At 32.8% G+C, this 17,172-nt stretch overlaps 2 protein-coding genes across 2 annotated transcripts; both read right to left on the bottom strand.

Moving 5' to 3' along the window:
* Positions 1 to 1,882: 1,882 nt before the first annotated feature.
* Positions 1,883 to 2,840, bottom strand: KVR01_013819 (uncharacterized protein; the record flags this gene model as incomplete). The annotated part of the gene is made up of 2 exons (XM_044783143.1): positions 1,883 to 2,523; positions 2,588 to 2,840. The coding sequence occupies 2 exons, from the start codon at positions 2,838 to 2,840 to the stop codon at positions 1,883 to 1,885; spliced, it is 894 nt and encodes a 297-aa protein (XP_044637246.1).
* A 10,589-nt stretch (positions 2,841 to 13,429) lies between these two features.
* Positions 13,430 to 17,052, bottom strand: KVR01_013785 (uncharacterized protein). Its single transcript, XM_044787833.1, has 4 exons — positions 15,824 to 17,052; positions 15,651 to 15,771; positions 15,307 to 15,593; positions 13,430 to 15,252 (listed from the first exon to the last, which is right to left on the bottom strand). The coding sequence occupies exons 1-4, from the start codon at positions 16,679 to 16,681 to the stop codon at positions 13,591 to 13,593; spliced, it is 2,928 nt and encodes a 975-aa protein (XP_044637212.1). The 5' UTR covers positions 16,682 to 17,052; the 3' UTR covers positions 13,430 to 13,590.
* Between the last annotated feature and the right edge of the window lie 120 nt (positions 17,053 to 17,172).

The raw sequence follows: 17,172 nt of genomic DNA, 5'->3' as shown, positions 1-17,172 counted from the left end.
GCAAGGAGTCTATGCGACGGCGCCTAAATTGCGTATGCCTGGCCCGGACACGCTACAATACATAGTGGCATGTATGTCAGACTCCCCGAGGTGTAATCAACACAGCACCAGCGAAATTGTTACACCAACGGTAGAGCACTCGTCTCGAAAGCTGTCCTTTCGCTTGCCATTAGCCTGTAGAAGTCTTTTTGTTGATAGTATCGTTCCCATCAGATCGCATTTGACGCGCGTTCTCCAATACTTGACAAAACAACGCCCAGGACCCACCATCCTGGCTTGCTGTCTTCGCAGGCCGGCTCTCCCCTCTCGCTTCCCCGGTTCCTGTAGAAGTCTTTTTGTTGATAGCATCGTTCCTATGAGGTTCTAATTGAAGCCTGTTCACTAATGATCCAAGTAATGCTCGAACGAACGCCCGGGATTCCATGTCTTGGATTTCTGTTGTCGTAAGCTGCCGCTGCGTTGGACCAGGTGGGTGAGTGCCCGCAGTGCGATCTCTTCTATACTCCACCTCCTTAAGATCGGCCAGTTCAGCATCCGTGATATGGAAGCGCATTCTTCGTAACGCCGCGTGGCGTTGCTCCTCGGCCTGGGCGATTTCGGCATCGGTGGCCGGGATGCGAACTTTTCGTGGTGCCGCGCGACTCTCCTTGCACTGTGCGATTTCGGAATCAGGGATGGTGAAACGGATTTGTCGTAGTGCTGCAAGTGTTGCCTCAGATAGTGGTTTACGCTGTTGGATCACGATGTTGCCGTCCTGGGGTTGCTTCATTTTGATGGTATTGTAAGTACCTGCAACATGTATGTGTTGTATTTTAAAGATGTCAAGGGGTTGGATCAAGACGAGGAGTCGTGAGATGAGAAGAGGTCAGCGGCTACAAGCTTTTACGAATAAACACAAGCTTCACTTGCGACTTCCCTGTTGATCTCCTACCCAATGGTGACGCGCACGGAGGGCGGCGGCAGGCGGAGGAAGGTCCAATTCTGCCACCCCGCGCTCTGTGGTCAGTTATTGGCGAGCCAACGTGTCAAAATTCATGCCCGGATCTGCTCCTGTGGCCGCTACCTGCACAGCATCCATTCGATAGGCTACCTGGGCGATTCTCACTGACCTGCTCCCTTGATGGGTGTGCCTGGGCAGGCTTACATGGCGAGGGTCGTTTTGAGTGGTTGTCGAGTGTATTGATGGGGAAGAGCCAAGATTCTTTTTCTTTTTCTTCCTCTTTTGGCTGGGTCTCCCTCTGTGGAATTCTTCTCATATAGGGGCCATCTTGAGACTGTCAGAGTCTCGTCGCATGACTGCTTTGCTGCATACTAGCCCTCGCTTTACTTGTGTGGACGATCGGCGGCGCCGTCAGTAGCTACACCTCCGAGCCTTGTCTCGGTCCCAAGACATCTTGGAGGCTCCGGCAATGTGCCCTCGCATTGAATTCTCTCTGCCCTACTATTGGCATCATACCTTTTTCAAAAAAGGAAAGCTGGGTCTTAAGAGTTTACCACTGTTTAAAGGCGTCGCATACGTTTCTCATACATGGGGATGAGAAACAAGGCCACACGGGATAGATGCAATAGGGCTCGGAGCGAGTGGAGAGGTGAGCCCATGGGAAAGCTACACGAGCTGGATCAGGTAGTTGGACGGAGAAGAATTACTTCATGATCCATGTCCAACAGTTGATCTGTTGCCAGTTCTCTCTTTCCTTTCGAAACTCGGTTTTACAGTCAGGTTAGGAATAGAAACACAGTGATGATTGCTTTCGATGATCGCTTTCCTCGAGAGTTCGTACCTACCCTGGTACTTAGCAGAGAATGCCAACCTAATCCTTCATGTACGTAGCCTTTCCCAAGAAACTGACCGCGGGCCGAATGCTGTGCGACGAAACACTTGTCAAGAAAAATCCACCTTCGTTATCCGTGTCATCACAATCGCCTTCTCAGGTCCTTTCAGAGGCGACGTTGACTCGTCGCTGTCTCGTGTGTCCTTGTCGGTGCTCTCACGCAGCTCGAATTCTTCCCATGGCTTTGTCACGTCGCCCTTCGGGTCGTAGTATGCACGGGCATGGTTTCCCGTAAAGCTACGCCCCATTATGCTTGCTCTCCCAGTCTCCCCTGACGTACTCAAAGCTCTTCCGGCTGAATATGGTGCTCCGTATTTGTCGTATCTCTGGTATGTGTGGGTTCCCGCGTAAGTGCCAGTGCGGGTCGTGGATGACGTGATCCCGCGGATCTTGGCCTGCAATGTCTTCAACAGTGGCCGACATGGTGGAATGCATCCTCCAATGAGCACTATCCACGCTTCAATAATGGTAGTTGTGGATAGCCGAGCTATGAAATATGTTATATCGCCCTCCTCGTCGGCTCGTTGGAGATTCGTGAGCTCTGCTGTTTTCAGGGCGGAACAAGCGGCCGCGACCAGACCAAATCCCAGTAGAAAACAAAGGCCGATCTTCATACGCATGGTGACTTGTAGACCCCAAATCAGGTAAATAGGATATATGGCAAGAGCAGCATCCGAAACAGCAGAGTAGCCTATGGTGAAAATTAGCCTGGCTCACTGGGTAGAGGTTGACTTTGGGATGGGAGCGAGACATACTGCCCTGGAAGTACGCATACTTCAAATTGGAGGCCCTGACGTTGCACTGGCCAGGGACTCTCTCATCCCATATCTTTTCGACTGGTGAGCATTGTAAAAAGATGGTGATAACCACGGTGATATTGACGACGATGTTAGACGCTCCAATGAACCAGAGGAACCACGGCCTGCCTTTGTGGCGACCTCTGATCTGGTCTAAGAATGCGATGATAGCTAGCTTTCCGATCACGATGCCTATTATTGCCGACACCATGTTGATCCAGCTGGTGCGCACAGCCTCGACAACGTCATGGTGCCGGAGATCGTGGGTGTGAGCGCCAATACCAAAAGTAATACTGACGATGAAATAGGCTTGGCTAAGACAGAGAAGAACCTGCAAATTGTCAGCTGCATTTCTTGCTCATTGGGATGTCCGTCTTACGAATGTGACGAGAGCCAGCCAATAATCCAGGCGAAAACGCTTCGTACATGTCCAACTGGTGTAAGTTCTGGCCGAAATTGCACAAATCCCTAAAATAGCAAACAAGAGGGATAGACTGAGGAATAATACGCCATCACCAGGAAGCGTCGTCCAGTTTGGGGCCATGATGCCGGACTAGAAGGGAGTCAGCGACCTTTCGACTGGAAAGGAAAGGTCGCCTACCCCATGAGCAGGAGGCAATTCGTGTCTTTATTCTCAAGAGGTGAAGCTGGATTTCATGTTGCGATAGAGCCTAGTGGCTCAGATTTAACCTTTAAACTTGGCATACAAATCCTGAAACCACTGACACGCATACTCCCGACGAACTATACATTGATTTCAGGCTCGGAAAATCGCCGGCGGAGCGGTATAAAAAGCGGATTATACCCCAGCGGACGCCATCGCAGCTGACTACTTCGAAACAGGTAAAGCCAGCGGCGCAACGGCCCTTGGCAGAGCGAGGGTACGTCTCCCAGCCCGTCGGTTTGGGTCCATGGCGAACATTGTCTGTGTGTTGCGTTGACCACGGATCATCCCAATCGTACAGACCATAGTCAATGGTACTCCATGGTAAATGGCCCCATAGAGCCGTAAAGAAAAAAGAATGCTTTCCCAATATTTTACATTGTCCGCATAACCTGCATCTACCTCGAAGTCGCCCAAGTGAGCTTCTTGGCTTCCTAAATGACACACCGACCCCACACATCCAAGTTCAGGATCGTCCGGTCATATCTCCGGAGTGCGTTCAAAGCCCGGCTGCGTGTATTTCATGCATGAGTCTTGGCATAATTCGTACACAGTACTCGTCATTGCAACCATCTTTACCTTGTAAGTTTCCCATAGTCTTGAAGACCATGATCGTCTCCTATACTGGGGTGTGATCCGTCGTCTGAGCTTTGGCGAATCACCAGTCGTGGAACATCACCCACTAGAACGCTTCTCCGGTCTCAGCACACCCGAATAGGCCACTGGCATATCGACTAGACCGTGGCTGCAGAACAATTTGAGACGACTGCCGTATAGTCCCGAGCTTCCGTTTCGAAAGAACAGAAGCCCAATACCTGCCAACGGCTGCCGCGGGGATGGAAGCATGGTCATGACGAGCATTGTATGTCTAATCGAGATTACTACCACAGTTCACGGCTGGGTATTCCTGACGTGTAAAGATGTTCAGTCTGTGCCAGTTGCGACGTTTAGATGGCATGGGTAGGGTGACCAATACCTGTCCGTCGGAACTCATGCTTCCAGCGGTTTCACCTAGCATCTGTCACCCTGCAGCACCAGTGGCCGCCCCGGATTTCACGTTTTTGGGACCAGGTTTCGACGCACCCCGCATAAACTTCTGTTAGTGGTCCCGAATATGAGATGGACATGGTCAAGTGATTCGCGCCTCCGCATCTGCCGACAGCATCTGATCAGACGTTGCATCTCGGTACCAACTGAAATCTTGTTACAGCTACCCCTCAGCTCAAATAAACTTCCTCCCATATCCATCCACCTCCCGCAATACGGATTCGGCAGGTGGATTTTTGAAGCGCAGTGTGTTACTTCCGTGATGGTTGTTCCGCAAATGTTGTAAGTTAGCACTTCTCATGGCTGTGCACAATGTCTATTCACAGCATGGCGTCTACAACCAGAGTATTTGACGGCGGGATAATAGCAATCTCCATGTGGTTGATATTTGTGCCAAAATTTTAAACGGTGCTAATATTTAATTTGCGAGACACTTGACTCCTCTTCCCAGTGCCACACGTCACTCTTTGACTCTCGAAATGTGGCCATTCCCATAGTCTCTGCCTTCTTACTACCCTACCCAGGTACGCAATTTGTAAGATGATTTTAAGATTTCCATTCATTTGTCTTCAATAATTTGATTATACCATCAAATCTTTCAAGCCTACCTAGGTATCTATGATAGTACCGAATGGTATAGCCAAATGTCAGTCAACCCGCATGTCTTAGCTGACAGGTGACAACGAATTATGCTAACCAATGACAGGATCAAAGGCCATGTATCTGGGTACCTCCCCACAGGTGGAACCCCCTGTACTGTAATTCCTATTCATGCAAGCCGTGCTCGAGGATCACTTCACAACCCAGCGGTTGCTCTTGATAGTCCCCGATATTTGAGATGCTGAGGCGTTGTAAAGATATTTGAGGGCTGTAACTGTTCCCTGACGATGCTAGGTTAAGAGAGGACCTGCAAGGATACATGGCCTGCGGGTGAGTGCCGGATCGCTGGTCTGATCCACACCGGATAATTTGTGCCAAGATAGTGTGATAGGTTTGAACATCGGTCCGACTCAACCGGTCGTACTGTCATGGTAGACTCGACTCGGACTAAGGCGGCAACGTTGTGTAGCGCCGATCACGAAGGGATACACCTAGCTAAGGCTTCCCTAGATGATACCAAGTGACAGAGGCAGCATGTGGCAAGGTCGTTCTCTTCAAGCATTCACGCTGGATGCACGAAGAGCTGTTGGGAGCAAGGTGACGCATTCCAAGTCTCCATCCCCCAGCCCTACCCAGCACGAGGCCAACATTGGCCAAGCCATCCGGTGGGATCAACAAACACGCAAGAAATCTGTTGCAACTATGTCAATGCAGTTTCTAATCCCTATATCTACCGATATCACGGCTTCCAAGGTTGTGGGGCGGCATCGAGCAAGAGGCAAGCAAAGCTGCAAGGAAAAGGTTGATTCAGTTTCCAGCCCCCATGGACACTGGGACCAAGACCTGCTGATGTCATGAAGAAGCAGGCAGGCGAATCTCATGGCATTGATCAACACTGAGGCAACTTCCTCGTTGGAATTCAGCCACCGCATGTCGCAAACGTTGCCCGCCAACAAGGCGGCATGTGAATGGCATAAGTCCCCGGCCAGCTTTGATGCCTTACTGACCTCAAATCTCGATTTTATTGAGAACGTGGAGTACTTTGGACGCGTAAAGAAGTCAAGGTCGGTCACTGAACTACATATGCAGTTAGGCGGTATCATAGACGAAGAATAAATCGAGATAGCTTTTTATCACCAGTGAGTACTTGGTGCTTTTCCACCAATTTCTAGAGATGAAGCTCCATCCCGAAGGCTGACAGGGGATCGTCTTGACGAATGTCCAAGAAGGTTCGCACCTCCACATCTGCCGACAGCATCTGATCAAATGTTGCATCTTGGTACCAACTTAAGTTATATTATTGCTACCCCTTAGTGTTAAATGAACTTCCTGCTATATCGATCTACTTCCTATAATACTAGCTTCTTAGGTCCTTCGCGGTGCCTATCTCAGGGACGGATTCAGGAAGTAGATTTTTAAAATGTAGTTATTTATTTTAGCGATCATTCTTTATATTAGACGTAGTGAAGCAAGGGATAAGGGCTTTACACCCGGGTCTAGGGGCCTTCCCGCCCTTAACCTCGCGACTTATAATTTATATATAATAAATAAAAAAGTAGATAGAATAGTTACTTTTATATATTAATTAAATAAGAATAAAGATAGATAAATTCTATTTAAAAGTTATTAAAAGAAAGGTATTTATTTATATAATTTTACTTTTATTTTATATATATTTAAAAAGATTTATAATATTTTTATATAGTTATAAATATTTATAATTTTAAATTTTTATATTATAAATATAATTATTAAATATTATTGTAATAATAATATTAATTATAATATTATAAAAAGATTATATATTAAATTAAAATTATAATTTAATAAAAAAGTTTAAATTAAAATATTATTTTTAAATATATATAAACTATTTATATATTTTATAATTTTATTTTAATTTAAAATAAATAGTTAAAGTTTTAAAAGAATAAAATATTATATATCTTTTAAAGATTAATTTAATTAAATTTATTATATAAAATCTTTTATAATAATTTTATAATTTATATTTATAAATTATTTATATTTTTTAATTTTATTATTAAATTAAAAGTAAATAGTTAGAGTTTTAAAAGATAAAATATAATATATTTTTAAAGATTAATATAACTAAGTTTATTATATAAAACTTTTATAATAACTTTATAATTTATATTTATAATACTATTTATTATTAAAAATACTTTTATATTAATATACTAAGTTATACTTATTTAAACTAATATTATTAACTTTAATATAAATTAGTTTATTAAAAGTTAAAGTTATTATAAATTATAAACTATCTAATCTTAATATTATTAAGTACTATATATAAGATTATTATATAACTTAGATATAAATATAAGTTAGTTAAAATAAGTAAAAATAAAAGTTACTATTCCTTTAATTAGGGTTCTAACTCTACTTTATAAGTAAATACTTATTAAATAAAACTATTTAAAAGTAATTCCTTAATTAAATTAAAAATAACCTTTAAATAAAATAACTATACTTTATTATTATATATAATATTTAAATTTATAGTTTTAATAACTTTATAAAAATAATTATTAATAATTAAATTTATAATTATATAAAGATAAACTTTTACTTTAAAAAAGTTATTATTATTTAAAATAGTTAATATATTTTTAAAAATTAAAAATTATAAATTTAATTTAAAATATATTAAAATTTATAAAATTTTAAATTTAAACTTAAAAGTTTTAAATTAAAGTTTATATTTATAAAAATAAAAGTTTTTATAAAACTTAAAAGGTTTAAATAAAATTAAATTAAATTATAATATAATAAAATAATTAAATAAAAATTAATTAAAAATTATAATTATAAATCTTTTAACTTTATATTTAAAAGAAATAATTTATATTTATAATATTATTTATTATTAAAAATTTTATTTAATTTAATATATTAAATTATATTAATTTATATTAATATTATTAATTTATTAAATATTAAAATTATTATAAATTATAAATTATTTAAATTAATATTAATAAATATTATTATATAAAAATTAAAATTTATAAAAACTTTAAGTTATATATAAATATAAAGTAATTAAAATAAATAAAAATAAAGTTATAATTTTTATAAATTTTAAATTCATTTTATAAATAAATATTTATTTATTAATTTTATAAATAAAATTATTTAAAAATAATTATTTAATTTATTATATTTTAAATTAATATATAATTAAATATAATTATTATATTTTATTATTATATAATATTAAAATTTATAATTTTAATAATTTTATTTAATATAAATTATAAATTATTTATATTTTTTAATTTTATTATTAAATTAAAAGTAAATAATTAAAGTTTTAAAAAATAAAATATAATATATTTTTAAAAATTAATTTAATTAAGTTTATTATATAAAACTTTTATAATAATTTTATAATTATTTATAATATTATTTATTATTAAAAATATTTTTATATTAATATATTAAATTATATTTAATTAATTTAAATTAATATTATTAATTTATTAAAATTAAAACTATTATAAATTATAAATTAATTAAAATATATTTATAAAAATTTTATTAATTATTAATATAATAAATTATTTAATTAAAAATTATAATAATTAATTTATTTTATTAATTATTTTAATAATTTATAAATTTATATTATTATATTTTTATTTAAAACTTATTAAAGTTTATAAAAACTATTTAAATAAAGAAATAATTTTAAAATAATAAAATATTAAATTATAATTAATTAAAAATAATTTAATTATTTATTATTTAATTAATATATAAATTATTTATATCCTTTTAATTCTATTATTAAGTTAAAAATAAATAATTAAAGTTTTAAAAATAAAATATAATATATTTTTAAAAATTAATTTATTTAAGTTTATTATATAAAACTTTTATAATAACTTTATAATTTATTATATTTATAATATTATTTATTATTAAAAACACCTTTTATATTAATATATTAAACTATATTAGTTTAAGCTAATATTATTAACTTTAATATAAATTAGTTTATTAAAAGTTAAAGCTATTATAAACTATAATCTACTTAATTTAATATTAATAAGCATTATATATAAATACTAAATTTATTATATAATTTAAGTAAATATAAGTTAATTAAAATAAGTAAAAATAAAGCTATTATTTTCTTAATTAAGGTTTTAATTTTATTTAAGTAAATATCTATTTAATAAACTTAAAAACTATTAACTTTATAAGTAAAACTATTTAAAAATAGTTACTTAACTTATTATATAATTTATTAAAGTAAAAATAATTAAATAAGGTAATTATACTTTATTATTTAAGTTTATAATTTTAATAATTTATAAATAAAAAAATAATTATTAATAATTAAATTTATAATTATATAAAAGTAAATCTCCATTTTAAAAAGAAGTTATTAATATTTAAAATAGTTAATATATTTTTAAAAAGTTAAAGAATTATAAACTTAATTTAAAGAAAATTAAAATTTATAAAAATCTTAAACTTAAACTTACAAGTTTTAATTTAATATTTATATTTATAAAAATAAAAATATTTATAAAGTTTAAAAAAGGTTTAAATTAAATTAAATTAAATTATAATATAACAAAATAATTAAATTAAAATTAATTAAAAATTATAATTATAAATTTTTAACTTTATATTTAAAAGATTTAATTAATATATAATAAATAAAAGTTTAAAAATCTTAAATAGAATAAAAGTTTAATATAACTTAATTTTTATTAATTTAATTAAATTTTTAAATAAATCTTTATAATATTATAACTAATTAATTTTTATAAATATATAACCTACTTTAAATTACTTTAAGGTACTTTTAAATTAACTTATTATTTAATTTAAAATTTTAAATTATAAAGGTTTAAACTTATAATCTTAAAATTAATTATTAAAATAAATTAATAAAAATTTCTATTAACTATTAATATAATAAACTATTTATTTAAAAATTATAATAATTAATTTATTCTATTAATTATTTTAATAATTTATAAACTTATATTATTATATTAATTTAATATTAATAAATATTATATATAAATATTAAATTTACTATATAATTTAAATTATATATAAATATAAATTAATTAAAATAAATAAAATAAAACTATTATTCCTTTAATTAAAGTTTTAACTTTATTTAAATAAATATTTATTTAATAAATTTAAAAGACTATTAGCTTTATTATATTATACGTAAAGTTATTTAAAAGTAGTTATTTAATTAAATTAAAAGATAATTAAATAAAATAACTATATTTTATTATTTAAATTTATAATTTTAATAGTTTTATAAAAGAAATAATTATTAATAATTAAATTTATAATTATATAAAATAGATTTTATTTTAAAAGATTATTATTATTTAAAATAATTAATATATTTTAAAAGGATTAAAGGATTATAAATTTAATTTAAAATATATTAAGATTTATAAAATTTTAAATTTAAATTTAAGAAATATAAAGCTTTAATTTATATAAAAATAAAAGGTTAAAGAAAATTAAAAGGTTTAAATTAAATTAAAGATTAGATTAAGTTATAATATAATAAAATAATTAAATAAAGATTAATTAAAATTTTATAATTATAAGTTTTTAACTTAATATTTAACAGGGTTTTATTTAATATAAAAATAAACCTTTATTTTAAAAAGAAGTTATTATTTAAAATTATTAATATTCTTTTAAAATTATTAAAGAATTATAACCTTAATTTAAAGTAAATTAAAATCTATAAAATTTAAAATTTAAATATAAATATTTTAATTTAAATTTAATTTATTAAAAATAAAAATATTAAATACTTTTAAAAGATATTTAAATAAAGGTAAACTAAATTATAATATAATAAAATAATTAAATAAAACTTAATTAAAAATAATTATTATAAATTTTTTATATTATTTATATATATATATATATATAAACTATTTCTTTTAATATAAAGTTAAAAACTTATAATTATAATTTTTAATTATTTTTATTTAATTATTTTATTATATTATAATTTAATTTAATTTTAATTTATTTAAAATTATTTTTAAGTTTTTAATTATTTTATATTTAAAAGTTAAAGTTTTATATTTTATAAATTTAAATTTAAAATTTTATAATTTTTAATATAATTTAAATTAAGTTTATAATTTTTAATATTTTTAAAATATATTTATTATTTTAAATATTAAGTACTTTTTTAAAGTAAAGATTTATTTTTATATAATTATAAACTTAATTATTAATAGTTATTTTATTTTATAAAATTAATAAAAGTATAAATTTAAATAATAAAATATAATTACTTTATTTAATTTTAATTTAATTTATTAGTATAATAAGTTAATATAATTATTTTTAAATAGTTTTTATAAAATTAATAAATAAATATTTATTTTAATAAAGTTAGAACTTTTAAAAGAATAATAGCTTTATTTTTATTTATTTTAATTAATTTTATAGAAAGTTTAAATTATAAAGTAATTTTATATATGATATTTAATAATATGAAAATTAATTTATAATTTATAATAGTTTTAATTTTTAATAAATTACTTTTTTAAAACTAATAATAATAATTTAAGTTAATTAAATATAATTTAATATAATAATATAAAAGGTAATTCTTAATAATAAAAGTATTATAAAAGTTTTATATCTTAAATTTAATTAAAATTATCTTTAAAAATATATTATATTATATTTTAAAACTTTAAATATTTACTTTTAATTTAATAATAAAGTTAAAAATATAAATAGTTTATATATATAAAATATTTATATTTTTAATTTTATTATTTAATTAAAAATATATAATTAAACTTTTAAAAATATAAAATATAATTAAATTTTAAAAGAATAAAATAAAATAAACTTTTAAATTAATTTAATAAATTTATTATATAAAACTTTTATAATAACTTTATAATTTATTATATTTATAATATTATTTATTATTAAATAATATTTTTATATTAATATATTAAATTATATTTAAATAACTTTAATTAATATTATTAACTTTTAAAAATTAAAATTATTATTACTTTATAAATTAAATAAAAGCAAATAAATATAATATAAATATATTAAATATTTTATATATATTAAATATAAATATAAATTATTTATAATAATTAAAAATATCATTTTTAATTAAAGTTTAACTTTAATTAAATAAATATTTATTAAATAGAAATATTAAAAATAAATATTTAATTTATTATATTATATAATTAATATTTAATTAAATAAAAGAATTATACTTTATTATTTAAATTTATAATTCTAATAATTTTATTATAAATAATTAAAAGAAAATAATTAATAATTAAAATTATAATTATAAATTAAAAACTTTTAATATAAATCTTTTAAACTATATATTATAATATAATTAAATTTAAAATAAGTATAAATTTAATAAATTTATAAGTTTAAATATATAAAATATACTTTATATTTAAATTTTAAACTTTAATAAGTTATTCTTTATTTTATAAAAGAAAAAGATTAAAATATTTAAATTACTTTATAATTTTATAATAACTATTAATATTTATATCTTTCTATTTATTAAAAAAACTTATAAAATTAATTATAATAATAACTTTAATAAAAGATTAACTTTTAAATTAATTAAAAGAATAATATTAATAAAGGTTAAATTTATACTTTTATATATTTAAATTAATAAAAGTAACTTAATATTTAATTATTATATTATAATATTAATATTATAATTATATAAAATAAACCTTTATTTTTAAAAAACTTAATATTATTTATAATTAATATCATATTTTTAAAAAGGTTAAAAATTATAAATTATATTTAAAATAAAATAAAAAGTATAAGAAATTAAAAAAGATTTAAAAGATTAAAATAAAATTAAAGTAAATATAATAATATAAATTAATTTAATAAAAAATAACTATAATATAAATAAAAAAAAATTAAAATTTAAAGTTTTTTTATAAAAAGATTATTAAAATATATAAATCATTATTAAAAACTTTATATATATTTTTAAAAGAAAGAAATAAGTAGTTATATAATATAAAGGAAAAATATAATGTAGTTAAATCTGTACCTATTTATGTAGCCTATGTTTAGGCCGCCACCGGCAGCCGCTGAGATACTAGTTAACTATCTAGGTACCTAGTTAGTTTCCTTTATCCTCCGTAAATGTCTGAAGACATACATCGCACGTTTATATAGTGGCAAACAATTAAGACCGCGCGTCTAAAGCATGTATAGTGTCGATAACAGTGGTAAAATAACGACGACTATAGTTAAGTTAGTAGTCCATATATATGATTACTGCTCTGCCCCAATGTGATAGTTATTATGGGGAGCTCTTGGTTTTGTGCTGGAGGCTTTGACGACATGCAAGTTGAATGCTCGCGCGAGGTCGAGGCCTGGCTCTTACTTCTTAAATCCGATATTAGGGGAGATGGCATATTTTCTTAGGCTGATAAAACAACACTACTTGTTTATTCTCAAAAAAATGAAAAGCTGGCAAAAGAACCGACCTAAGAATCTGAAGAGAACGTCCACGGGTCCTGCTGTTCAATATTGTGTGCTTTGCGCTCCTTCTCGACTGCAAAGCTTATCAGGTGCTTCAAGCCTCTGTTTTGACAGTCAAGCGACTTCCCATGTCTCGAATAACATACATCTGCCCCCAGAAATCCGTGACTTCGTAAAACAACCTCCAGATTTCCATCTTCCGACTCTTCCTTGCTCGTGCCTCAGCAGAACTCGTCCCTCCCCCATGATTCTCCAGCCGCCTGAATGCTTCTTCGATGCAGGCACGTTCATACTGAGCCACTTCAAACAGCTTCTCCTGCTTGATGACTATGTCATCATTCGGTGAGACTTGTGTGCCCAACGTGAACTCAGGAAAATCTATTGAATTCACATTGGCCTCGTCACGGTCCCGCGCAGCGGAGCCATGGTCATTGTACATGCGACACATGGTAGCTAGATGCTGGCAGGCGGCGGCGGCGTAATATTTCTCCTGGGTCGCTTCAAAGCAGTCTTCCCCCTTCTCAATCCACGAGCTGAGCAGGCAGCTGACGAAGTTGAATGTATATGTTGCTGAGGTATGGTCGGCCGAGGTTGTGCGTACCCAGCGGAAGAAATGCTCCCTCATGATGCCGTCGGTGAATTTGTTCTGTCGCAATAGCATGTTGTCCTCATTTTGTGTAACATGTGTTTGGAGGTAGATCCGGAGCTCACAGGTCATATTTTTGCGGTCCCAACTGCTTGCCGACAAGATTGCTGGATGCATCAGTGCACGACTGACGAATTTACGGAGCGGCTGGAGAACTTCCTCGCGTTTGGAATCCTCGATATCTGGATGATGGCCATTTGCGCCCTTCTTCAAGCCTCGTCCATTAGTGGAATCATTGACGATGCCATTCGCACATGCCTCGCTCTCCCTAGAAATGGCATATATCACCTCGTCGATTAGTAGACGAAGCTCTGGAATGTGTTGGGCATAGATAACCCCCGCCACAGCTTCCATGAACTCGTCCACTTGGTAGTTGAGCATCGAGGCCATCATTCCCTCCAAGAGGAACGACGACGGGGCGAAAGCCCGGGCGCGGTTATTTGCTATCGGCCAGGCCAGTGGTATGACGTCGAAGTACTTGTCCACATCCACGCCTTTTCTGGTGAACACGTCCAGCCTAACGGCTTTGACAATTGGGCGGAAGAGCATTCCCTCTACCATTGAGGCTTGTATCTGCCACTCAGGCGTGTTCGAGAAGAGGGGGGTTCGCAGCCACAGGCTCGCAAGATTGGGTATAATAGTTGCATCTCCATAAAGCCTTCTGCCGACGTCGGAGTCTGAACGCGCAGCTGATGCCCAGAGAGCCGCGAGCCTATATGCCTCGGTCACGAGCGGAGATGTGTAGCTGACCTTTTCGATCCAGAGGTGATGTGGTATTCCGCGGTTGGTCATGCTGCCGGCGTCCTGGATGGAAGTAGTGGCATTGTCGATAGCTGAGTCCAACCGTGTCCGCAGATCTCGGAACAAGTACAGCTCTCTTGCTTTCACGAGTATAAGCGTCGCATAAGAGGTCTCTTCGACAGAGCTGTTCCACATGCCGTTGGTCTTCTGTTCGAGTAGCGTCCTATAACATGCCTGGTACAGACACACGGCAACCTTCGACTTCAGTATGTGATCGTGAAAACCATAGATTGCCCCCTGTTCAACCAGACCCACGAGCTTCACGATTGCCTCCACAAATAAGAGTGTGGGGTACAGATAGGATACGTTCTGAGGAAAGAATGTCAGTGAGAAAAATAACCACAGATACCAAATACAACCCACCCATTTGTCTTGAATCTTCGACATCGAATTCCACCAGATGTCACAAAGGAATGCAGATATCTTCGTTATTGGCTCCATATATTCTTGTGGCACCTCTTGGTGAAGCAAAGCCAACAGTGCGTTGCAATTGGCGCTGAAGCTGGGGTCCCTCTCCGTAGGGTATGTCCTGAAATGGGTTTTTCCTTCGAAGGCATCGATCATGCTTCTGGGTTTGGCATTCAAACCCATAGACCTCAGGCAAATGATAGTCTTTGCTGTGTCGTCCAAGTCGGGCATGAAACAAGAGACTGAAATCAAATTAACCTTGGAAATTGAGCCTCTTCAACACTGAACATTTGACTTACCAAATCCAACAGTGCCCCCCTGTTGATTGAAGGTCTGTGAGAGAATTGATGCCATTTTTCTCAAGCCAGGACCATCGAGATAAGCAGGTGAAATTCCAGAGGTGAAAAGTGTAGACAGGGCCTGAATACGGGATTAGGTCAAGTTTGTATCAAGGGCAGAACTGGGTAGTCACCCAGCTATACTCGAAGATGGTGGACGGATAAGCACTAGGAACACCACCATTGCCTTTCCCAGCCGCATGTTCAACGACATGTCGAAGGTACTCCTCCGCCCCATCATCCCAAGCGGTTGCATTCATGAGGTACGCTGCTGTAGATGAAGGGGACCCCATCATTGATCCAAATGTCTTGTGGTGGGAGACCTTGTCAAAATCTATTTTCCCAACAAAGGCTTCCAGTGAGTGGATGGCGGTAGATGGTTTATGGCCGTAGAGAAGATCAGGATGGAACTTGGAAAGCTTTTCCTGGCGTATTTTTATTAATTCGCCCATTCCCTCGAAAGAAAATTGAATGGACTCCTGATCAAGAAGTTCGAGCAGGGCTGGAACAATGACTTCGAACCCCACGTGAATGGTGGACGCGACTGTCCAACCGCGTAACTGTGAGCGCAAAGAAACAATGCCTCGGCTGATCCGGGCATCGAGGTCTTTGGTGGTCGTGTGTTCGAAGCTCGAAAGCTCGTGATTATGTCGTACACAAGACAGAAGGGCAGCAGCAGTATTCAAGATACCGTCAATTGCTTCATCCGTTACCCCCCAGCTCCCGTCCTCAGCTTGCTGACTGAGCAGGTAGTCGAAACATTGTGGGAAGAGCCATCGACGTTTTCCACTAATTGATTTCGCCACCAGAGAGACCCATGCGGTATCATATATGGAACAACTCATGGATCCAAACCCGAGCTTATCGTCGTAGTCACCCACGGCGTTGTTCAGTGTCGACCTTATCATGACGTCCAGCGACACCGTGCTTTTCTGCTCGGCTTCCGCTTCAGCGTCAATGGCATGGTGAACTGTCGATGAGACATCCATCATGGTGAAAGAACTTGGTGGTGTGAAGAGAATTTATCGAAAGAATCGGTGTGGGCAGAAGAAAGACATAACATAGATGGACACCAAACAGCTGATCCAGTATCTTATTAGACTTTTGCAAGAACCCTTCCAGGGACAGACCTCAGGCACTACGGCAAACGAGGGCACACTATGTTTGTGAAAACAGATATGAAATTAATAAAGCCATGGTTGTCCAACGAAGAGTACGGAGAAGGCAGCGAAGCTGCAATGCCGCGTTGTTCACGGTACCTACTCAGTACTGTAGGTACTACTCGTGGGCCTCGGCTTCCACTTACCCACTGCTGGGGCAGGGAAGGCCTGACCCACGGGCAGTGCAGTGGGGGGTCCACGGGCGATGACCGGAGAGTAACCAGCCCACGGCCCTACATTTCCTCAAGAAGTTTACTACTCAAACAGTTATTATATGAATAGGCTAGTGATGGGAATTAAATATAAATATAAGAAAGTAAATA

The sequence above is a fragment of the Diaporthe batatas genome (assembly GCF_019321695.1).
Source record: "Diaporthe batatas strain CRI 302-4 chromosome Unknown Contig00032, whole genome shotgun sequence".
Classification (NCBI taxonomy): Eukaryota; Fungi; Ascomycota; class Sordariomycetes; order Diaporthales; family Diaporthaceae; genus Diaporthe; species Diaporthe batatas.
This window is presented reverse-complemented; position numbering and strand designations above follow the sequence as displayed.

What these genes read in the sequence shown, in the direction of transcription:
- KVR01_013785 (XM_044787833.1), bottom strand. Translation starts at nt 16,681, where the DNA reads ATGATGGATGTCTCATCGACAGTTCACCATGCCATTGACGCTGAAGCG. An exon ending in GGGGGGCACTGTTGGATTTG is followed by an intron (nt 15,594 to 15,650) that starts GTAAGTCAAATG and finishes ATTTGATTTCAG; the next exon opens with TCTCTTGTTTCATGCCCGAC. An exon ending in CGAAGATTCAAGACAAATGG is followed by an intron (nt 15,253 to 15,306) that starts GTGGGTTGTATT and finishes TTCTTTCCTCAG; the next exon opens with AACGTATCCTATCTGTACCC.